At 35.6% G+C, this 25,680-nt stretch overlaps 1 protein-coding gene across 1 annotated transcript in view; it reads left to right on the top strand.

The window, feature by feature from the left end:
• The window catches only part of shc4.L (SHC (Src homology 2 domain containing) family member 4 L homeolog), a 43,974-nt gene that overhangs the window by 11,174 nt on the left and 7,120 nt on the right, over window positions 1-25,680 (top strand). The window contains exons 2-9 of the mRNA XM_018253094.2: window positions 9,264-9,334; window positions 14,358-14,421; window positions 17,903-18,022; window positions 18,795-18,848; window positions 20,100-20,151; window positions 21,477-21,600; window positions 23,125-23,293; window positions 23,471-23,531. Coding sequence (XP_018108583.1) covers window positions 9,264-9,334; window positions 14,358-14,421; window positions 17,903-18,022; window positions 18,795-18,848; window positions 20,100-20,151; window positions 21,477-21,600; window positions 23,125-23,293; window positions 23,471-23,531 — 715 coding nt within the window. The remainder of the gene's footprint in view (window positions 1-9,263; window positions 9,335-14,357; window positions 14,422-17,902; window positions 18,023-18,794; window positions 18,849-20,099; window positions 20,152-21,476; window positions 21,601-23,124; window positions 23,294-23,470; window positions 23,532-25,680) is intronic.

Genomic DNA, 25,680 nt, shown 5'->3' with positions numbered 1-25,680 from the left:
AATATGTACTACATACAGTGACACAGTGCTGGTGCCCCATTAGCATTTTGAATAAGGTGTGAACAGGTGAACAATGTGGGCAGTTTCAGTCTGGGTCTCTGGTGTGAACAGTACAGGCCTTTAGGATGTAAACAATAGTGATGGCACAAGTGTGAACAATGCAGGGGGGGTTACATATGTGAACAATACAGGGGATTAGTCTGAATTTGAGGTTTAAACAATGTAGGGGCCAGTTAATCTCTGTAGTGATACCTTTTAAATCTTACAAATGGTAAACAGACACAGCAGGCAGACTTTGATGTGGAGGGCCACATAAGGGGGGGTCGCGAGTTGGACAGCCCTGCCTTAGTCTGTCTCTGAAGTTGTGTATGCTATTAATGCCTGCTGAATGCATGTAGGTATTTTCTCTTTAAAAGTCTTAAGAAAGTGCTTCAAAATAAACAACTAGAAAAATACTTTTTTGTTTCTTTAGGACTTGACTTTTTGTACTGTTCCATGAATATGTGCAAAAATCTGGAGAGGTCACGGGTTTATGAGCTTGTTTGGCACGCAGCTGAGGCTGAAGCCAGAGCACATAATAAAGTCAGTTAATCTAATGGGAAGGGTCGCATGTTTGATCTTTGGGGTTTGTACAATGCATTGCTTTGTATACAACATAAACACTTTTAGCTGACAGATAAAGGGAAAGTTACTGAGGGAGGTTGATTTGCACCAAAAAGTATGCTTCGTTCTTGTCACAATTTTCCTTATTCATTAAACAACAGTCCTTGCATCAATACTTGAAATGTATTTTATACACATACTGTATATTGACTGCTCTGCTGCAAAGTAGTAAGTATTCCTAGCACTGGTGCACACCATTAAATTGTCTCTGCAAATAATATGAACAAGTTCTATAAATAAAATATCTAGATACGGAAGGCTCTCTGTGCTGCATAACTTATGTCCATTTGTTGCACACAGACAATTAAAAATAGTCTAGTAGGGTTTTTATTTTAATTTGCTGGTCTGCTAATATGAATTTTTAAAGCAAGGGGCCTTGTAATTCCCTTGTGTATTTCTAGTTGTTGAATTGCTTGTGTGAGTGTAGGGCTCTTGGAAATAGATTGGCACTCAATAAACTATAATGCAACAAACAAGCCTTTGCTTTCCCTATGAATATAACTGCTACTTCGTGGGATCCCATATAAAAGAGTGGGTTCACAGGCAGCTCCCCTGCTTGGACCACCCTAATACCAGCCCTGTGACTGATGTAGTGTAGTTAATGTATTGCAGTTATTTTACAAAATTTGGCAAGTTATAAAAGTTTGAATACATTTCTGTGGTTCTTATGTGTTATTACAATTTTGCTAATGAAGGTGAATTGCCCTTTAAAGTGATACTGACACTAAAACGTCTTTTTAAAATATGAATGTACATTAAAAGTTACCTATAGGTCATACTGATTGTTTTTTGCTGAGAGGTTTGTTTCTGTAAGTAATTGTTAGTTGAAGTTCCTAAACCTGACTGTTTTGCTAACCTGACTGTCCCATCTCAGCCTGTCAGTTAAAGTTTCTAATGCTAACAGACTCCTGCTGCACAAATATGGCAGCCCCCTCATAGACCGACACAGGGAGTCAGATAGGTAATGTAAAAGCATTGGGCAAATACTTTATGGAAAAATTATAATTATAAAATTATAAGAAGCATGCAAAGTCAATTTTATGGTAGATGTAAAAAAAAATGTTAATTTTCTGGTGTCAGTATCTCTTTAAGCTGCAAGTCAGAGTTTCCCCAAGAGACCTGCATATCTTAAAGTGTTACAATTGCTTCTTTGCTTATCTTAAATTGTAACAAAAGTATCCATGTACACCTGGTGCTGTTCTGCGCTCTCAGCCAAAAGCCAATTACTGTAAGTTAGAAACTTTGTCTTTTTCTTGCTGTTCAGTGCTGGAGATCAAACAGAAAGTCGGGACATTTCAGTAACAATCCGGAACTGCAAGTTGAGCTGTCAAAATTGGGACTGTCCTGCAAAAAAGGGGACAGTTGGGAGTTATGCAATTATTTAATATGAACATGAAACCCCATACCTGAACCCTTTATTGTTATTTTTGTGTCTGTGGGTGCTGTTGACCTGCACACTGTACAGTAGAGGTTGCATCCACTATGTATCTATAAATATTCAGTACAGAAGGGCATAGGTTATTTTGCTCAGTGGAAATTCTGCATCATTTAGCTTGTTAAAGTGATACTGGCACATCCCACACTTTTACAGGAATGAGTCAGTATTACTTTATACACTTCCTGACACTAATCTAATGTGTCAAAACTAACAGCTTGTCTCCTCTTAGTGTCACTATTAACTCTTGTCTGCAAGTGGCACCTCTTCTGTAACGGCTGCTGCAGCAATGACGTTGGGGCATGTGTTCCATCAGGAGTTTTGTACAGGTCATAATAATCCTCATATTTTAAAACATTATTTATTACAATAACAAGTTAAATACACAAGTTTCAGTGAATCATTTGAAAGAAATTACATCACTTAGCACCAATTATAACTGATGACATCACTAAGCGCCGCTTATAAGGATATTATCCATGAGATATTCATGGCTATTTTATATTATATAACGTGAATAATGTTCCCCCTATTGTAACATATAGGGATAGTCAAATCCATGACCATATTAAGGCAAGAGGTACAGTATGTGCTTTTATACGGTTCAGGGAACTCTGAGGTGACTTCTAATATCCTCATATTTTACAACAAGGGTACATTATTTTATTATAATATGCAAGTTTCAGTGACTCATGTGACACAAATGACATTACTAATCACCAATTCTAAACAATAACATCACTAAGCACCATTTATAAGGATTTAACTTGCAGGACAATCATGGCATATATATATATATATATATATATATATATATATATATATATATATATATATATAAATATATATATATATATATATATATATATACATATACAGTATATACATCCTTAATAAAAGGGACTGAAACGTTGGATGCAGCATGAAATAAAAGAAAAAACACACTGAATCACAAAACTGGAAGTGCTGGTTCTGCTATGCACTATATGTGTGTGTGTATATATATATATATATATATATATATATATATATATATATATATATATATATATATATATATATATATATATACTGTAAATCCAACATGGCCCTAAGGATTACACCTATTACTGTCTATCTTGGGTGGGCTGGAGCCAGTCTCAAATGTTTCACAGTTTGCTAGCAGTGTAGCCTCAGGCTGGTCCTGCATAAAACTCCACCTATTGCCAATATACACCAACCATGATCTATATTACTTTTACTTTTGCTCTTTTAATGCTTTTGACTAAACTTGAAAGCAGAAAGGCAGAAATGAGACTTGTGATCACTTCCAGCAGCACACCTACCAACCTAAAAAGCATAAACCCTACTTATCACCTAGAGGAGACTATAATATCACAATAGGAAACATTCTTTCAACACAGTGAAGTATTTGAAACATACCTAAACAGGGCAACAGAGACCTTGTTTAAGGGCTCTTACACATGAGCGTTTTTGCCTGCGCTCCCCTGCGTTCCGTTTTTCGGCGTTCAGCCGCAGGGGAGCGCAGGAATAGACGCATTTAATTATTTCAAATGGGGCTGTACTCACACAGGCGCATGTAGGCGCCGAACGCAGGTTGAGACGCAACATGCTGCATTTTTCCTGCGTTCGGCGCCTACATGCGCCTGTGTGAGTACAGCCCCATTTGAAATAATTAAATGCGTCTATTCCTGCGCTCCCCTGCGGCTGAACGCCGAAAAACGGAACGCAGGGGAGCGCAGGCAAAAACGCTCATGTGTAAGAGCCCTAAAGGAAGCTGTTAGTAGCCCGGCCCAATTGCTGTATTTACTTAAAACAGCAACTTCCTTTTCAGGATTATTAATGTGTTAACCTTGGTGTGAGAGTGTATTTTAGCAAGAATTCATTGAAAACTACATATATATGTCTGTGTGCAGGGCTTGCAAAAAAAAATTATTTGCGCTTGACAGATGTGAGATATTATGTATGCAAGTGTGTGTTTAAAACCATTGGATTATTAACAGAAATAAGTACTAAATTGTACCAGTGCAGTTGCTGATAATAACCAATTTGATCTTTGATTTTCTTACTAGTAACAGATTGATCAAACTACTTACTAATCAGTGGCTATGGGCAACAGCACTTGAGCAGTTAAAGGAACGGTAACAACAAAAAATGAAAGTGTATTAAAGTTATTAAAATATAATGTACTGTTGCCCTGTACTAGTAAAACTAGTGTGTTTGGTTCAAAAATGTTACTATAGTTGGTATAAATGTGGTGCTGTGTAGCCATGGGTGCAGCCATTCAAGGCTCAGGTTACATAGCAGATAACAGATGCACACTGTAAAATACGAGAGCTTATCTGTTTATCTGCTGTGTATCTTGTGCCTTTTCTCCATTTTCAGCTTAAATGGCTGCCCCCATGGTTACACAGCAGCTTGTTTATATAAACTATAGTAGCATTTCTGAAGCAAAAACACAAGTTTTATCAATGCAGGGCAACAGTACATTACATTTAAATTACTTTAGAACACTTTTCTTTTTTGGTGTTATTGTTCCTTTAAGCATGTCTATTAAAGGAGAACTGAAACTAAACAAAGAAATAGGGTAGAAATATGTTTTGAGATTCTGTACCAGCTCAAAGCAACCACAGCCCTTTAGCAGTGAAGATCTATGAATCCAAAAATGCCCCCAGTAGCTCCCTATTTTCTTTTCTGCTGATTGACAGCACCTGATGTGTGTTAAGCTTAGTTAACTGAGCTAAGGAACCACTCATAATATATAGCATATATACAGAATATAAGGGGGTTATTTACTAAGCTCCGAATACCCGAAACTCCCCGAAATCCGAAAAATTCGTGATTTTTTTTTTTATAAAATCAGACTTTTAAAAAAATCATAAATTTTTCGGAATTTATTAAACCCCGAGGGCTAAAAAGCCCGAATATAAAAACAAGGCATCTCAAACCTGTCGAGGTTGCATAAAAGTCAATGGGAACAGTCCCATTGATTTTTGGTTGTGTCGGGGGTTTTGGGCAATTTCACAATGTTTTCGGAGCTTTCGGCTGAAAACTACGAAAAATTTCGGAGATTTCGGGAGAAATTCACGAAAAAATCGTGAAAATCTGAGCTTTTCCCGCAAAGCAAATTTTAATAATAAATAAGCGTTAAAAACCCGAGCGGGTTAGATCGAAGTTTGTAGCAGCTGATATTGAGATCATTTCGGACCTTGATAAATAACCCCCTTAATGTCATGATACAAGGATGATCGGTAATTAATTCAAATTATTACTCAATACATGGCTTCTATGAAAGGAATCACATCCGAATATACTGTAATAATCTCCTTCAATAGTAGTCCTCATTTGTATGCATGTGAGTATTCATAAAAGTGAGAACATTTAAGGCTAAGGCTTGATGAATTTGTAGAACTGAAACTTATTTAAAGGCAGAAAAGGTTCAGACCCATGACATCTTTTCATAACATTGCTCAGTTGTATTCTGTTACATTTTTTTAAAGGGTGATTAAGGCAAGAAAACTCAATTGTCAGTGTCTTGAAATATCTGTATACTTGCTGGTAGGATTTTTGAGCAGGTTATGAATATGTAGTATTCATGGATCCATTAAACATAGCAGACTAGGGAGGGTGGATTTGAATGCACCTGTGTTATTGCCCCTTTATAATAGCCTATTTTGTTTTTTGACCCAATAGTAATTTATTTTTAAAAATGTACATTTGAGTCCTATTTATTCGTGCGCCTTCCTGTACTATAGCAGATCCCACAACATATGTTGGAAAGTGTTTCCTTTTTATTCTCTTCTTTAAATAATAAAGGTTCTTTATGTCATGGATAAATAATTAGTGTGGATTGTGTTTTCTCTGGGCTTTCCATACTGAATGTCCTGCTTGTAGATGCATAAACATCATGTAGGTTCATTATTTTCTGGACAAAAGCTGAGACCAATGATTCCCAATCCCAAATGGTTCCTAAAGCAACATCAATGCCTCTGAGGGATCTGGTGAAAGGTCCATAACTGTTCCAATACGGTTGATTGTTTAAGTTCTGCCATGGATAGTCCTTAAAATACAGGGAGACTGTTTCAGATAATCTTAGATATTTTGCAACCTTATTATGTCATAGAAGCTGAACCCAAAAGGTTTGCGAAACCTAGGGCAAAATGAGTAACCTCCGAAAATTCGCCAGCGACAGCTTTGCTCACAGCGCAACACTTCGACAGGCGTAGATTCACCAGGACAACGCTAATTCACTAAAATCCGAAGTTGTGTCAAGGGCGCCGAATGCTGGCGAAGTTGCACTAGTGTTACTACGGCAAGTGAAGCGAAGTTGTAAGTTAAAGTTCAATGGACGTATATGTTGCACCAAATACATTACACTACACAAGCCCAGGAAACCTTAATAAAATAAAATAGAGTTGTTATAATGCCCTACACATGAGCCCAGTGTATAGTATATGTCCCATATGTTAGGAAATGTAGGGGGGAAGCCGGTTACCCCAAAAAAATTTACACTATTTTTCAGCCTATCACCCTGAAAAAGGAAAAGACGCACTTCGCCTGGTCTGAGGTGGTGAAGGCAAGTCTGGTGCAAGAGGTAACCTTCAGTAAAATCCACATCTTATTGAATTTGCGTAGTTACGTCCATTCGCCAGATCACAAATTTGCCAGGCATTAGGGAGCGAAGTACTGCTAGAGTCTATCTCCTTCGCTAGCGAAGTTATGCCAGTGATCGTTAGTAAATCAGCGAAGTTCTGAAATGACGTCACGATGGCGAATTTTCGTCACTTCGCCCTTTAGTAAATTTGCCCCATTAATCATTAACTATATAAACAACGAAGAACAAAAGTTAAACCTGTTTTTGAAATAATAAAACAAAAAGTTAAAGTTCCTCATCATACTCTTTTAAATGTATATGAAACCAACTACACCCAGTATCTTCATTGTTATACAGTCCTGCAGTGATGCAAGCCAAATTGAGGGTGACATGCAATTTCTGGATAGATGGCTACATAAGGTTAATTTAGTAAGAGGCAAAGTACCGAAATGACGTCACGCTGGCGAATTTTCACCCTCGTTAGTCACTTCACCCTTTAGTAAATTTGGCCCCTTGTTTATTTTGAGTGAGAAGTGTAGTCTATCTGACCCTAATTAACAAGGTTGTTCATCTTTGAGTTAACTTTTAGTATGATGTAGATAGTTATATTCTGAGACAGTTTACAATTGGTTTTCACTTACTAACATACTAAAAGTTAACCTAAAAGTGAAGCCCCTCTTTAAGGCATTTCTGAAGAAATCCCTTTAAATATATTTGAAATAAAATATGCAAACATCATTTTATATTTTCTGCTGATGATAAAACCTGGGTGCAATTCACATATATTTTTTTGCTCTGTATAATTTAGCAACAAAAAGGAAAAAAAACAGCAAAAGGTACATAATTGCTATCAAGGCACTCAAAACAATTTCAAAATGCAACTTTAAAAAAGATTTAATTGTAAACAAGTTATTGAAAATACGCACTGGCCATGAGATGCTGACGTAGTCATGAGAACATCATTTGATTCCTTGTGTGCCAGAAATGAATTCAGTGCAGCACAACACAATCATTGCAAAGTTCTACATTCTGAAGTTAAGGACAGGATAACTCGTGATCCAACATTACAAGATTAGGCAGCTGTTTAACTCAATTTGAAGGAGGAAAATAAAATCACAGGATAGTTTATTTTGGTACAATAACAGTGAATGTATACAATAGATAAAAGGGCTGAGTTATTAATGGGGGAAGGTGCAAAATACAAATGCAAAGTGCCATGTCTTTTGCCCCAATAGTTGTACCCAGGGCTGGATTGAAATAGCAGGCAACCATAGGCCCAATGTCGTTCGTCACCCTCGTCCCCTCCCTTTTATTTGCTCAAATTTTCATCATCGGCACCGGAGCAATGGGGATTGGCTCTCAGAAAATGTAAAAAATATTGCATCTCCTGCGTATCTCCAGTGTCTCTGAACCAATGTGGGTGTGGTTGGCCCGCATACCAACCCCTAAAATCCTGCTGCCCTAGTCCCGGGCCTTTCCACAATTCTGGGCCTGGTTGTACCTGCTGCTGGCAAGCACAATTCTATGTGCAACCTGCATAAATGCTAGAGGGGAAGGTTTGGTTTATTTTCTACTAAATATGTTGGTTACAGTTCTATTTATACCCTTACTACAGCCCAGGCATCAACAAATACTTCAGCCATATTCCTGCACACTGGGAAGTAAAACAAGCAGAGCAGGAACAATAAGGCATGGGTGTGTAAACATAGCTCTTGTTGAACTACATCTCTGCATTTCCTACAAGCTGTAGTTTGCTATGCCCAGTATAACAACAATTAATTTATAATGTTTCTAACACAAATTTGGTAATGTAAAAACTGCTTAGGTCTGATAACCTTTATAGAAGCCAAACAGACATACTGACTGGATGCTACGAGTTACTAGATCTGTAGCAAATGTTCAACCTTGTAAAGTGGCATAACTAGCCACGGGCAGTTCCGGGTGCAGAATGTGCACCCCCCCCCATAATCGTGCACCTTCCTGACACACTTGCCGATAACTTCTCCTGCCTTCTTCGATAAGGTTTATCACTGCTCCTGCAGGGGGGGATGTGGTCCTAGGTGCACCCTCACTAGTTATGTCACGGACGTTATTAAAAGGTTAACATTAACTCAAATGATCTAAATGATCTGCAAGCTGCTTAGACTTGCATGGATTTTATGAATGTGGCTATGCAGGGAAGGAACACTCTGAGCATCTACTGTAATAATGTATGCCCACATGCATAGTACTGAATATAAACTTTGCATATAATATATATTGGCCTGTTTAACATAAAGTTCATTTTAATGGTCACTACTTGCTTTTTGTGGGTGGTACAAATAAATACTGACTATAAAATAAAAATAATACAGAAAAAAGGAGGGCAGATATTGTCACATATTTTGGGATCAGCTTCCAGGAGGAATAGTTATAATTCAGATTATATTGTCCAAACTGAAAATCCCTTTTGTCTGTAAAATAAATTGTTAAAGAAATTGCAGAAATTACAGTTAAGATATAATGAATATCTGCCTTACTTTCGTGTTCTACTGTACTCAAAGAATGCTGGTGTTCTTTCATGTTTTGCAGTATATGGGCTGTATTGAAGTGCTGCAGTCAATGAGATCCCTAGACTTTGGAACAAGAACCCAAGTAACAAGGTAACATAGCCTTTTGAAACAATGAGATAAAATAATTGCCTACTACTCATAAATCTTCATTGCAAAATCAATTAAATCTGTACAATGTGGTAACAATGAACCATGAATGTTTGCTATAAACTGATGCACAGTTTAAAAATCTCAATACAGAGTAGTCATTTGATCACTATGTTACTATATGTTATACCAGGGCACCAATGACTGCAGGAGTCTATATTCCCTTGTGCAAAGGCAGATCGATTAAATCAATTGTGTTAATTATGTTTGAGGCCTTCAATCACAACACATAGGTGAGTGTAATCAAATTATAGACCTGAGTTCTCTGCAGGTTAGTGTTCATTAAAGAACCAATATAATATAAACAAAAACACCGGAGGGACAGGGAAAGTGAAGGACTTTAAGACCCTGTACACTCCAAGCTAACCAGTTCAGATGCAATTGTTAGATAGAGTTCGTGAAAAATAACTTAAAATATAACTTTTAATCCAAATAAGTAAAAGCACACCCGCACCCAAACATACAATGCCAAGACTGACTCCAATAAATCTATATTGAAGTCCAGGACCGTGTCCTTAAAATACACACATTTAAAAACCAGGCATAGGATAGATCGATGGACAAACAATGTAGTCAGCGTTTACTTTTCAGCCTGACTACTAAAGTGTTAAAGTGTCTGCCATGTTGCTATGGCCATTCCCCAGCAACCTCCCTTCCAGTTATTCCCCAGCAAAAATATGTTTGAGGCCTGCTGGGAAGATGGTTGTTTGAAGAATTTTTCCATTCATTGACATCAATTCTATAATCAAGCAGCCAATCAGATATTTGCTTTCAATATGCTAACTGCTGCAGAATGACCAAAGATAATTGCTGATCAAATCATGGAAAACTTTGATTCCAAATATTAATAAACCTGCCCCATATTCATAAATATTTGTATAAAGAATACATTTTCTTTTTCTGTTTTCTAGACTTGCATTTGTATGTTATAACACTAGATACTATAATTAAGCAATTTAATGCAGTAGAGTCCACAAATCTTAGTCCACCATCTTGAACTGTGTCTATTTAATCTGTGTCTATTTAACTCTATTAAACTAATATATGTTTATGAACATTTTTTAAAACAAGAGAGCTATTTTCACTAAAAGAACGGATATAAACAGATTATGTGCCAAATGTGATCCTGTTAGTTGAACACTACATCGGACTGGGATAACTTTCCTTGTCCTTTAAAAATATAAATTCATTCAATACAAAAGTTAACTTTCCCATATGGGGATTTCATTAAATTAAAGGGCACGTCAACCCCAAAATATAAATCTGCCTAATAAAAGAAAACAACTTTCCAATATACATTTATTAAAAATATTACGTGCTTTTAAAGTTATGGCTTCTTGTAACAGCACATCTGCACATATACATTAAAAAAAGTTATATAAGGTTGATCTTTCAAACAGCTTATTCTGCCATTTAATTCTCACCGCAACTTTTCGAGAAGAAAAAAAAAATCTTGTTTATTGATCTACCATAGAATTTTTTTCTGCAATTGCAATTTTTCTTAACCTATTTCAGAGTTTTCATTAATATAACAGTCATCAGGACAAGATCAATCTGAAGAAATATTACATAATTATATTTCCTTACAAATGTGTTATTTTAAATCTTGACAACTAAAATTTAATGAACATACCCCACAGAGTTGCAACTGTTGCGTATCTCTGTGCTGGTTTCTGTTATAAACAAAGAACCTTGAACACAATGAGATCAGTGTATTTTGTACTTGCCTCTCTTCAAATAAAATCTTTATATTCAGGGGCATCATGTGATCTTTCTGGCATACCTCCACCATACTCAGGACCCACAGTACCCTTACACTGGTGTTACAGGTGCAGGAATCACATATAATAAGTCAATTGGCAAATCCACTGTGTGGGCAGACTGAACTTATGCTACATCTGATCAAACGGTCATGTGGGGTGACCTTCAGATGTCCATGGCCTTGGCACTAGTTTTCCAGCAGTTTCATAAGAATAAAGAAAGGAATTGGCAGCAGTCAGAGCAACCCAAGCTGTAGTGTTGACCAGCTGCTAGAAACACCCCTGGGTCAGCATTTGGTCTAACCTACATTCTGGAGTGGACCAGCAGCTAGATATAATAAAAAAACATTATTTGCACACAAAGACAAGGGGAATGCTTGCTAGCACACAGTTTCAGCCTTTATAAATAATTGTCACACAAAAATACACCTTAGTATAACACTTTCACCAAAATATGTAAGCTTCTGTGCCACGTCAAGGCCCCTCATTATGGGTGTGTCCTACACTGCTTATTATTAATTATAATTAAACTAAATGTGTTTTAAGTGCTCTTATGAGCAATTTGCTTTAATATTAATTTCTGACTTTTTTTTACTGAAAAAGTTTTTTCGTATCCTCCTCAGCCACAGCAGGGATTGGTACAAGGCTGAAGGCATAGGTGTTAATTCCTAATGCAGAAGATGTCTCCAATCAGAAACCAACCTGCATATGGTGTTCTCTCAAGCCCTCTGATGTAGTTTAATTATTATTAATTTACTTAGTTCGAGTGAAGGAATAGAATAAAAAAAACTTTGAATGTTTTTTTGGCTTTGACTCGAGCGATTCGCAATAAAAATCGTTCGACTATTCGACCATTCGATAGTCGAAGTACTGTCTCTTTAAAAAAAAACTTCGACCCCCTACTTCGCCACCTAAAACCTACCGAAGTGCAATGTTAGCCTATGGGGAAGGTCCCCATAGGCTTTCTATTGTTTTTTAGGTCGAAGAAAAATTGTTCGATCGATGGATTAAAATCCTTCGAATCGAATAATTCGAAGGATTTAATTGTTCGATCGAACGATTTTTCGTTCGATCGAACCATTTGCGCTAAATCCTTCAACTTCGATATTCGAAGGATTTACATTCTTCTAGAATTTTTGTGTGACTATAAAACCAGAAAACCTCTAATAGCTCAAAGCAAAGAAAGATTTTACAATCTGCAAGGGACAACTCCCATTGACTTCTACAAGACCCCTCTAACTTTTAGATGAAGTATTTTCGAATTAGAGATTTCACAGTTTTTACATTTAATAAATACTGCATTTTTAGTGTAATTAGTTAAATACAAGATTTTTAGCACTTAAAAGCTCAATTCTGGGAAAACTAAAAAAATTAGAATGTTAGTAAATTGGTCCCTAGTCTCCAACCTGCTATGTCCTTATCATGTCTGTGTTTCTGAACCACTTCAAGGCACATTACACAGCTTGGAAAGGTATTACATTGACAATTTGGCGAATATTATGAACCCTTAAATACAGGTTGCCACTATAATAATTTTCTGGGCAGTGTTTCACAACTATATCAAGATAAATGATTCCTCCAACATTCAACAGATTGTTTGCAGTTCTGATTTAAGATTTGCATTTGCACGCAATGACCAACAAAACTCATAAAGAAATGGGGCAATGTTCACACAGATATGTTTTACCCCATGTTTTTGCTCTCACGCTAAACAATAATGTCTTTTTATACAGCTGAATTTTATGTTGAATAGATATTTGTTGAATAAGAATCCTTGTTCAGATGAGCTGTTTCCGTTGTGTCCAGACAATACTGCTTTCTGTTCCTTGGTGATGCAGAGCTTTTTTCTTGCTTAAAAGCAATTTTCGATAACATTCTTTACTTCTTATATCATCTTTCTTTCCTCCAAAAGTTACAATGGACAAAGAGTGTGCTATTATGCTTATTGAGTGGGTAAAGAAGAGGACACAGCATTGATATAAAAAGCAGGAGTCTAAAGTTACAATAAAATCTGAAATTAAGCCATTCAGCATCTTCCCATTATTATAGAACAAGTGCTCTCTTAGTCATTCTTAAATTGCTTGGTCACCATTGAATTGTATCATCTGCAAGTACTAGAATATAATACAAAATAAATTAGCAACAACATTCACCCTTGCGTAACTCTGATTTGTTGTCAAATAGTCTGAGACTGAATATAAAGGTAAAATATTTAAAAGTCTAGGAAATATACAGTAGAATGGAAGGCCCATTCATCAAAATTCTGATTTGTGTGGTTTTTGAAACCACAAAAATACAAATTTTCACTAAAAACACGAATGTCAAGTAATTATAAAAATATACCAATATAAAAAGCATGAATGATAAAAAAGTTAAAAGAATCTGAAAACCTCAAAATCTTTGTTTTCATAAGAATTTTAGTGCAATTTACTGCAAAAGACCCAAAAACCTCTAAAACCATAAAGCAAAGAAAAAATTTTGAATTTAAAAAGGACAGCTCACATAAACTCAGTAGCTTCTAGATAGAAAAGTTTTGTATTAGTGTTTTTCATGGCTTTTAAGTTAATAAATTATACATTTTCCATGGTTTAAAATACTGCCCAGGTGCAAATTTGCTTAGCATTCATAAATGAACCCCAGTAAGTTTACCTTGAAAAAATATGTACAGACATGGGAGCTGTTATCTTGAAACCCGTTATCTAGAAAGCTCCAAATTAAGGGAAGGCCATCTTCCATAGATTCCATTTTAATCAGATAATTGACATTTTTAAAAATGATTCCCTTTTTGTCTGTTATAATAAAACCGTACCTGATACTTGATCTCGACTATTATATGATTAATTCTTACTGGAGGCAAAACAATCCCATTGGTTTAATTCATGTTTAAATGTTTTATTAGTAGAGTTAGGGTATGGGAATATAAATTAGGAAAATAACCCTTATCCAGAAAACCTCAGCTTCCTGTATATACCTGTAATATGTAAATAATGTCTGTATGTTCAGGAAATAATTACCATGTTATAGCAAAGCTAACGCAATGTCACTAAAAAGATATTTATCCAGGCTTAGTGACCTAGTTGACATTTCTCTAGTGATGAATATTAATCTAATTTAATTAGTAGGCTGCATTTGATTTGATGACAACAAAGCCGCTGTATTGTGTTTTCAGAATAGAATACAGTGTTCTTCTATTTTATTTTGTGCAGGGAAGCAATAAGTCGCCTTTGTGAAGCAGTACCAGGTGCAAAAGGAGCCACAAAGAAAAGAAAGGTAATTGTGAGTTAAGATTTAAACAGTCACTAAAAGAATAAACTTTTATGGTGTTTTATTTTTCACAATAGAGATATAAATCCGTATGCTTAATCGCCCTAACACTTTGGCAAATTACTTACTCATGCTGGAATCAGCCAGTTACAGTAGGTGAAATCTGTCAGTGGCTAAAAGCATGTGTGTTTGCATTTGGAAAAAAAAAAGCTTGGTTGAAGAACTCACAAATAAATCATTAAGTATATAAACAACAAAGAACAAAAGTTAAACCTGTTTTTGAAATAATAAAACAAAAAGTTAAAGTTCCTCGTCATACTCTTTTAAATGTATATGAAACCAACTATACCCAGTATCTTCATTGGTATACAGTCCTGCAGTGATGCAAGCCAAATTGAGGGTGACATGCAATTTCTGGATAGATTGCTCCATGTCCCAAACTGAGTGGATTTTCACTGCTTCTTATAATTTTAGCATGAGGGGATGATGGCTCAATAAAACTCTGTTATAAACAAGTTATGAACTATAGAATAATTACCTCACTAGAATATAAACAAAATCACTAGTCAATACTTGCTATAACCATGACAGATGCAAATACTGATGAGAAAGTGCAGATTTTTTCAGCTACCCAAATTCCGCCTGTAGATTTTGACCTTAGAGTCAATAATCAATGACATCAGCTATAAACAATTAGGGGCAAATTTATCGAGGGTCGAATTTCGAAGTACAAAAAAATTCGAAATTTGACCATTGAATTAAAAAACTTCGAATACCAAATTGAAGTTTTTTCAACAAACATGGCAATCCTGCGGTCGAATAAAAATCAATTCGAACGATTTTAGCGATCGATCGAAGGATTTTTATTCGATGTGTAAAGACTTAGAAAAATGTTGTAGATGGCCCCCATAGGCTAACATAGCAATTCGGCAGGTTTAATTTGGCAATGTAATGATGTCAAAGTTTTTTTAAAGAGACAGTACTTCGATTATCGAATGGTTGAATATTCAAACGATTTTTACTTCGAATCGAAGTAAATTTTAAGTCATAGTATTCTATTCGATGGTCGAAGTATCAGGTATGGAATACCTGAATTCCGTACAGGTATGGAATATGTTATCTGGAAACCCTTATCCAGGACGCTTCGAATTACAGAAAGACCATTTCCCATAGACTCCATTTTATCCATATAATCCAAATGTTAAAACTATGATTTCCCTTTTCTTTGTAATAATAAAAAAGTAAATAAAACTTGTACTTGATCCAGAATAAGATATAATTAATCCTTATTGGAAGCCAAACCGGCCTGTTGGATTTATTTAGTGTTTACATTATTTTTGAATTATTCTAACAACGGTCTGAAACGTACCAGTTTTTATATGTCTCACAAAATAACAAATATTAGCAGTTTCTTGACAAAATAGGGGGTCATAAGAGGTCAATACGCTCATATTTACATTTCACAGAAAAATTAAACTTGATATTTTGTACGTGATCTGTCAGCACATTTGACAGGCCTCTTTGTTTTCTGCGATTATGTTGAAATTATCCTCCTAATGCCAGAAATGAGGGAGGAAACATGGCAGAAAACTACGCAGACTTCTAATTGACAAATTGGCATATAAACCATCATGCAAGCATGATGTCTGGTTTGCTAATCACAGCAACCATGGACTATTATACATTTAGCAAACAAGTAGCATGGAGCAAGCTGGTGAAATATGCAAATCCAGAAGAATAACTGAATGGGAGTTGGGGACTGTAGGACTGTAAATTTAAATATGTCATATTATATAGTAACAAATTTAGCAGAATAACTTTATCAAAAAGCCCTTTCATATTCATGGGCATCTTATACCCTAATTATGAATAGCTATTATCTGGAGCTGATATAATTAACATTGATGTCATTAAGGAACCAATTTTAAGAAATTTTGGACTGTAATATTTAGAAGTGATATGTTTATTATTTTTGCTGTTACTGGTCCATGAAATGTATGTGGCAGTTTTATTCATGTATAGAGAATTCAGTTTGCTTGGCTGAATATGGGAGCAACGGCTTATTGAGACACCATACCTCACACTGGGAGGCAGATTAATGAGTTTTTGAGTTCAAGGGAAAAATGAACGCAAACACAATCACATATTCTAATAAACCTGCCCCTGAGTCACTGTTGTTCAACTCAGCTGTTGTCATTACATCTTTATATAAGATCATTGAAACTCTCATATGGTGTATGCAATAGAAGAATAAATTAACAGCTGTAGTTTAACCTACGTTCTTACATGACCTAAAAATGGCAATAGTATTGTGTGTCAAGCATTTATTCTCAGAAGTGGGAGCACTGAATATAATGAATGCATTGCTAATGGCCCGACTTGTGCACCTGGGCCATTTGTTTACTCTTGTGACTTTCTAAACTTAAAATGATGTACTGGATTCTTTTGTGTAATTGTAAACATTGATCCTCATCAAACCGCAAGTGCAGCAGAAGTGATCATGGCCTAGTGTTCTATAGCTGAAACTGTGGAATTAAACTAGAGCAGACTATTAGCCTTTTTATATGTATGTATGCATTTATGTAGATATAATCATTGCTGTGCCACATGTTGAGACACTAGAGGAAGGAATTACCTTGCTTATATAGAGTTTACAGTCTACCTGAGTGGGTTAATTACAGGACCAAATATGAGAGTAGTATGTGTGGCTATTCACAGTGGTAATATGGCCTATAATTGGAACAGATAACAGAAGCTCTAGGGACGGCTGAGGAAGAGTCCCTTATGAAGGAAATGGGGGTGTAATTGCAGACATAATTACCTGAAGACAGAAAGACTAAAGATGGCAGTGGATGTGGGTGTTGAAATTAAAATGGAAAAAAGGCTTTTAACAAAACTGAATCACGGGTGAAACGTGCATCCATGTTTTATCTCAGCGGAGGGCTTTTGTTTCTTCTCTATTTTAGTTGTTGCATATTAGTTCCCTTTTGAGCCATATTGAGCAATTAAAAGTTATATTGGGCTATTTAAAGAGACAGTACTTCGATTGTCGAATGGTCGAATAGTTAAACGATTTTACTTCAAATCGAAGGTCGAAGTCGTAGTAGCCTATTCGATGGTCGAAGTATCCAAAAATTACTTTGAATTTCAAATTTTCTAACTTCGAAAATTCCCTAGATTTCACTTCGACCCTTGATAAATTTGCCTCTAAGTATTTCCCAATAGAAACAGATAATCTACGTCTGATACTCTACACTGAGTTCACAAATCAGAGAAATTATGTTGGAAAACCCAACATCTTAAGGTACAAAACGGAACTTTCAGATATTCATTTCTTGCACACATCTCCTGTTATACTCTCTCAATATAGTAGATTGGGTGTGTAGGTCTACGACTGAAGCCTCATTCATCACCCTATAATAGTTCACAAGAACTTATTTTTAAGTACAATTAAGAAAACTAATAGAAATGCTGTTTTATTTTTCAGCCTCCAGTGAAATTCCTGTCTTCCATTTTGGGGAAGAGCAACCTACAATTTTCTGGCATGAATGTTCAATTGTCCATATCAACAAACAGCCTCACTCTGACAAACACTGATACCCAACAGGTGAGCACAATAAGCAAAGCTACATGCTTTTAGGTAATATATTTACAGATTTTGAGGAGTATTTGTTCAATTCATAATTTTGACATAAAAAAATGCAATTAGGCTCAATCAACTACTATGGCATCTTGACAGGTATTAGTGGGCGAGATTTGATTTTTTTTTTTATTTGATAAATCGCAGTACAAATTTGATCCCAAGACTTTACAAAAAGATCAACTCTGTTAAATTCACATGCCTGTTAAATTTAAAGGGGGATATGTTACTTTAGAATATTTTATTTTGTTGTAGTAGCCTGGCACTTGTAAAGATATAAATAATAGAAAAAAAAATATTTTAAATTGCAATGTTAAAGCTTACAGACATAACTATGATTCTTGCCGTATGAGCAAAGTATGGCTATGGCATAAAATGTGGTATAAAGTGCAGTGTGAATAGTGGCAGCATTCACTGCTTTTACACATTTTTTCAAACAAACTTTTAAAACCATAATTTTACTCTTAATTGCATAAAACCATTACACAGCTACATAAAGATTTGTGATTTATACAATGTCTCCAATGTTTTTACATTGGGCTGGGAAACGTTGGGGCATAACAGATGGGCAAGCTTGGGGCAGAACAGTGTGGTTTGGGCCTTCTGGGGTGTGTGGCCAAAAAACCTTCCTGAAATATTTTTACTGAGCATGCTTGTGGAGCATTTCATTGTGGAACAAGAATAAGCTGTTATGCATGTTTGTTTTTTGATAAATACTTATGCTTAATTATTTGTGCAGGTAGTTGCCAATCATCATATGCAGTCGATATCATTTGCTTCTGGTGGAGATCCAGTAAGTAGATACTTAAAAATTGTGTTTACACTGTATATTGTTTTACTATATAGCAGCTCAGTTGAACTGGTTGAATCCCAAACTATAGCTAGATTTACCCACCAGTGAATAATACCACTAACATTGAACCCTTATCTTGGTCCAGGATACTTTTCTTGGTCAGAGTTCCAAGTTTAGTTTAATGTAATAACTCAATGTTGTCTAACAATGAATTACACTTTCCTTGTCCTATTACACAAAAAATACATTGCAGTTGCATTTACAGTAAGTATGGCTGCTACCTGGCCTGTATTTTACCAGCCTTGCCGGTAAAAATGATGGTTGATCCCAATGTTATTAATAGGAAAAAAAGAAAAATATATATGAAGGCCGGTATTTTTTCCCAGAAAAAATGGCAACCCGAGCAGTATGATCTAGTTCAGTGGCTCATATCAACCACCAGATGTTTACTTTCAAGTGGACTGTAAAAAACAAATTGCTAATTGGTTACTGTATGTTACTAGACCGGAGAAAGCTTTTGTCCACTTTATTACATAATGTCTGCTGATGACCCCCATGCACTTGAACCCAAATTCCCCACTTAATTCTAAAAATTAACATGGAAATAAATGTTTTGCTTGACCAATGGCTATAAATGAATTTTACAGAAATCTTGCATGGCATTTACCTTTACATTAAGAGAATGAGAATGTAATACTTCACTAAATTGTATTTCTTTAATAAATATTGCTTGTATTCTTATAGTAAGGAGTGCCAACTGTAATAGTTTCCACTTGCACCATTTGCCTACCAGCTCTTGTTTTAAATATTACAATATAAATATGGCAGCTATTTAGTTTAATGTCCAACTAATATACATCAATCTGCTTAATGCATACATGTCATTTATTGCGCAACTCTGACGTGCCACTAATTTACAAAAATCGTCCTATGTGTAAAATTATTACACTTACGTATAAACTCAGTTTCATACTTTACATTCTTTCTGTCATATTTTGTCCAAGCACCTCTTCTGGTTATTATCTTAGCTCACATAATAAAAACACATCCTAATTCTTTCATACAACTCTGTCCTCCATATCTATATATTTTCTTTAAATCTTGCAAAGGTCAAATACATCATTCATTCTTGCAGTTTACACAGAAACACAGAAACACATGCACTTCATCAGACATTATTAAAACAACATTTTACTTTGGTTATTAGTGTAAATATATAAATATATCAAAGTATTGTGTTTTGTTTTTTAGGATACAACAGACTATGTTGCATATGTAGCCAAGGATCCAGTTAACCAAAGAGGTATGTTACAGTAGTATGGGGCCCCATGATTTCAAAATGCAGCGCTTACATTACTAGCGCTTTCATGTCTGTCATGTATTAGGGTGAGGTTTACATGTATGGGATTATCAATAAATCTTGCTGGTAATATAGCACATCTTAACACTGCTGTGGAATTTCTGGACACTTTATAATTAATTATATTTATTTTTCAAGCCTTTAGGTTCTCAATGAAATATATATCATCTTTGGTGACACAGTCTTAGCGTAACTGAATACATATTGCCATCTAATGGTGGGAAATGGATAAACTCACTTTACCATAGAAGTACAGGCTTGGGATATGTTTTGCAGAAGGCTCTAAAATATTGCCATGTATATGTCATTTCACAGTGTCCCATTTAAACAAAATGTTTTGATAAAATATATATTTTTTTGTTTTGCAAATAATAAAGCTATGTTGTAATATCATGCTTAACATCTGACATTTCCTAACCAGTTGGAAATAGAAAAATAAATAAAAACACAAAACTCTCTCAAATAAATAACATCCTAATTCTAGTGGACTCATCTGTCTTATAAAAATTCTTAAGGGCCTTGACATATCAGAAGGGTAATTTACTATGAGTTTGGACACAAATTTGAGAGCACTATGAGGCCTACGTGCCACATGAATAGAGAGTTGCCAAATGCAGAAGTCTGCCAGTGGAAAATGACACTGGATGTGACATGGCCAAAGATGGTGGCCACCAACCTTAACTGCGCACCTCTGAAGCCAGTAGGGAAGACCCCTGGACTTTTACAAACTGTCTACAATGTACAGGGGGATCATTGGTTAGAAAGAGCTGGTGAGGGGTTTTGATGGTACCTAAACTATATAAATCCATATTGGTGGCATAATAATCCAAAAATGTATTGGGTTTATGTAAAGTTTAATTTTTTAAAAATTTGTTAACTTTTGGAATATTATAGAATGGCTAATTCTAAGAAACTTTTCAATTGGCCTTTCATTTTTTTCTTTTTTGTAGTTTTTGAATTATGTGCCTTCTTCTTCTGACTCTTTCCAGCATTCAAGCTCTGTAAGGCTAAGAATTTATTGATAAGGCCCTCTCCTAGTCACATTCCAGTCTCATTCAAATTAATACATGGTTGCTAAGGTAATTATCATACTAAAAGTTAAGGTATGGAGATCCAAATTACAAAAAGATGCCTTCTTTAGAAAACCCCAGGTCCCAGGATAATAGATCCTATACTGAAATATTATATATAATATGTAATTTGTTTATACTGACTACAGAATACCAAGTCTCATTTTACATACTTCTATTATTTCTGCCCTGCTTTAGCATGTCACATAATGGAGTGCACAAACAACTTGGCTCAAGAGGTGATAAATGCTATTGGACAAGCTTTTGAACTACGTTTTAAGCAGTTTTTGAAGAGTCCATCTTTGATAGACACCAATGACAGGTAAGATGAATTTAACACAAATCAGTTACGTTAATTGTCTAAAGGGACATGCAAATATATCTAGAACTAGCACAGACCTGATGTGTGCACCTATTATTGAATATATAGTGTTGAACCGGAATGCTAAAGAATCTGTGATGGTAATTTCATCTTTTTTCAGTATAAGACCTGTTGAGCTCACGCTATAATTGGTTTTCATGTTAAGTTAAGCAAAGTTGAACATGTTAAGTTTAACATGCAAATGATAAGGTCTCATAACAAATACTGTATCTCAGCTGTGTCAAACAATTGGCCAGGGACCCATTGCCAATGGTTATCCATAACTCACAGCAGCATGAGTTTTGTTGGCGAGTTCTCATGCTTATATTTTTATAAACATAAGACCAGTATGACCAGCACTTACTTGGGAAACACTTGTAAAATCCTTGAACAAATTAAAGTGATACTGACACTAAAAATTTTCTTTTCAAAATATGAATCTACATTAAAAGTTACCTATAGGTCATGTTGATGATATTTCGATGATAGTTTTGCTTTTGTAAGTAATGTTTACTTGAAGTTCCTAAACCTGACTTTTTTGCCAACCTGACTGTCCCTTCATAACCTGTCAGTTAGAGTTTCTAATGCTAACAGACTACTGCTGCACAAATATGGCAGCCCCCTCATCGAGTAACAATGGGATAAGAAAGGTAATGTAAAAGCATCAGACAAATACTTTTATGGCAAAATTATAAATAGCATTCAAAGACAATGCTATGATAGATATTAAAAAAGGGTTATTTTCTGATGTCAATATCTCTGTAAAGCAGAGGGTAATAAAATCTCCCCATATTTGTTGGGCACAAAGCTTTGAATTTGTTAAAATCTATAGAGTAGATAATACATCCATTGTGTAATGTATTTTGGCTTTACCATCTGTATCATCTGGTGTCTGTATTTTTTGTCTCCTTTTTTTCTTTTAAAAAATATTATTTCACAAACCTCCTTAATAATTAAAATACAATTAATCAAACATGGAGTATAGGCATATTTACAAATGTAAAACATTCACATGTTAACAGAAAGGAAACATTTCCCTTCCATTACAGTTACAAATAAAACACAGACTTTTCCAGGGGGTAATTATTTAGAAGAGACACAAACACACAATGACAGTGGCATTAAACAAAAGAAGACACTGACAGATACTGTAACCATGGTTGCCATCTGGCCGGTAAAAATGTTGCTTGATGTCAATGTTATTTATAGGGAAAACCCATAAAAATATAGGAAGGCAGGTATTTTTTTTCCAGAAAATGTGGCAACCCTAACTGTAACCCATGCAAACAAATGACGAAAACTGGGACCTTTCCTCCCATGCTGCCTATGCCAAAATGGTAGTATCATGAATCTTGTTACTGTTGCACAGTTGTATTGGAGCATTTGGCCCAAAATATTTTCTAAATATAATCTAGAACAACTAAGAGATGAAATGTAGAATACTTAGGTGCAGTTGCTAAATTCTTATTTATTTCTATTATTTAGTGCAGAACTAGACATTAACATTTCCGCTCAGAAAAATGAAGACAAGGACACCCATGAGTACTACAATGAGATACTTGGAAAAGGACCTTTATCCGATGATATACTGGGTAAAAGGATGAAAACAGAGACTACAGAAGTAATATCTACTTATGATAAACATCATACAATTGTAAGCAAATATCAACACTAACTTTAGTTTACTGTTAAATTGTATTAAACACAATTTTGCTGGTAACCACCACAAATATATCTAAGGCTTATAGCCCAGTCTCTTTACTAGATCTTAGTGCACTCCACTAACTAATTTTGTTTAAAATGTGTTATATTGTTTGCTTTTACTTTGTAGACTGGTTACCCAAAATGTTCCAACATTTATGAAAACTGTTTAGAGGATCACAAAACAATTGGTAAGATCTGATATTGTTTAATTTCTTCAATACGTTTTAATTTAAAATGTTGTGTTATAAATGATGTCAAACTACAGACAGTTCATCCAGTTGCCTGCTCTGATTAAAGAAGACCATAGGTTCTGCAGTAAGCAAGCACATGATTTACTGTAAGTGCAAAAACTAGGACACCACAATTCAATTGGTAACATATAAGGGTAAAACAAAACAGCAATCCCAGTTACAGCACTTTATGTTTAAGTGATACTAACACGTTCTTATAAAAACTAGATTACTAGGAATGAATGGCCACAAAGTTCTGTTCCTCCAAAAGTGACCGCACGGTTCACCCAACACTTAAGGGGGTCAAGTTGTGTTTACCCAAAAAATTTTAATTTTTGAGGGTAGTTTTCAGTTTAGTACACAGAAAAAAATTGTGCACTGTGCGGCACTGCAAAATTCCCAAGACACCTAGCACACAATACAGGACAGCACAATAGGCCATACATTTAAATACTTTGAGTAACTTTCCTTAAAGTGATACTGACACTAAGGGGGTTATTTATCAAAGTCCGAATTTATCTCAATATTTTCTGCTACAAACCCCGATTAAATCCGCTCTGGTTTTTTATGCGTATTTATTATTACATTTTCCTGAAAATTTGCTTTGCAGGAAAAAATCAGATTTTCATAATTTTTACGATTTTTCTGGGTATTGCATGAAACCCAGTGCACATCAAAAAATAATTGGGACTTCTCCCATTGACTTATATGCAACCTCGACAGGTCTGAGATGCTGGATTTTCAGATTCTGACTTTTCCATCCTCGGGGTTTAATAAATACCGACAAATTCGTGATTTTTTAAAAGTCAGATTTATTAAAATTTTTTAGTGATTTTTGCATTCAGAATTTATTAATTAACCCCCTAAAAATTTTCAAAATATTAATCTACATTAAAAGTTACCTATAGGTCACTGATAGTTCTGCTTTTGTAAGTAATTGTCAGTTGAAGTTCCTAAACCTGACTGTTTTGCCAACCTGACTGTCCCTTCTAAACCCAGTCCCAGATTTTGGGAAAGGCCACCTAGGCCCGGGCCTAGGGCGGCAAGATGTTTAGGGGCAGCAAGCAGGTGCCCCTGCCCCTAACATCTTCTATATAACTTGTAGTAGATACCCAAAACCCGCCCCCCTGCACTCAGGGACGGTTTTAGGCCGATTGGGCCCCGCGACAATGGGGGCCCGCACCGTGGCTGGAACCCTCCTTGCCAGTACCCCCCCGTTTATTTTTGAAAATGGATCGTCCCAAGTAATATATACCGGCGTGCCTGCGCAGGCTGCGCTGCGCACACAAGGATTGGACCGCGCAACTATCTAATTTGGATGCATGATGACGCGCAACGCAATGCAACACACCTCTACATTTATATTGAAAGGGTGTTGATGGTTGTTGAACTTTAACAACATACACAATCCTGTAAATGGTAAATAAGTTTTACTTCCAGAAAATGTGTGTGTGGTGGGGGGGCGCACATTAGCTGGGCCTAGGGGGGCAAGAAGGGTAAATCCGGCCCTGTCTAAACCTGTCAGTTAGAGAGTAATGCTCATAGAGAAACAGGGTAGTAAGAAATGTTATGTAAAAGCATCAGGCAAATACTTTTATGGCAACATAAAACACATCCGTATCTCTTTAACATTCCCACCAAACTTATCCTGACCATATCCTTACAACAATCATAATAATCCTTGTTTTGATTTATTATAAAATGTATGAGGTGATTTTTTGGTATTGTATTTTCACTCTACTCTGCACACATACCAGAACCAGAAAAGCGTGCCAAGCATTATACAGCATTTACACAAAATGGCTCCCTCGGCCTAGCGCCCTATTGTTTTCTCCAACTATTAACTCTATTAGCCTGTACCTCCGATGGGGGAAACTATTTAAGGTGACAGGTGCCCTTTAAAAAAGCAGAACAGGAAATTAGATATACAGTGTGGGGTTGGGCAAGCTCCTGGACCCACTGTGTTAGGTGGGATATGAAAGGAAAAGAACACAAGACTGGTCTAATTTTGGAGTATACTGCCTGATTTAGATGTATTTGCATGCTTGCATTGGTATACAGTATAAACTGTATAACTTCAACAGTTAAAAATAAATGATGTCTAATA

Source organism: Xenopus laevis, chromosome 3L, assembly GCF_017654675.1.
Source record: "Xenopus laevis strain J_2021 chromosome 3L, Xenopus_laevis_v10.1, whole genome shotgun sequence".
Lineage (NCBI taxonomy): Eukaryota > Metazoa > Chordata > Amphibia > Anura > Pipidae > Xenopus > Xenopus laevis.
The sequence above is the reverse complement of the archived record's forward strand: the minus strand, read 5'-3'. Positions and strand labels throughout refer to the sequence as shown.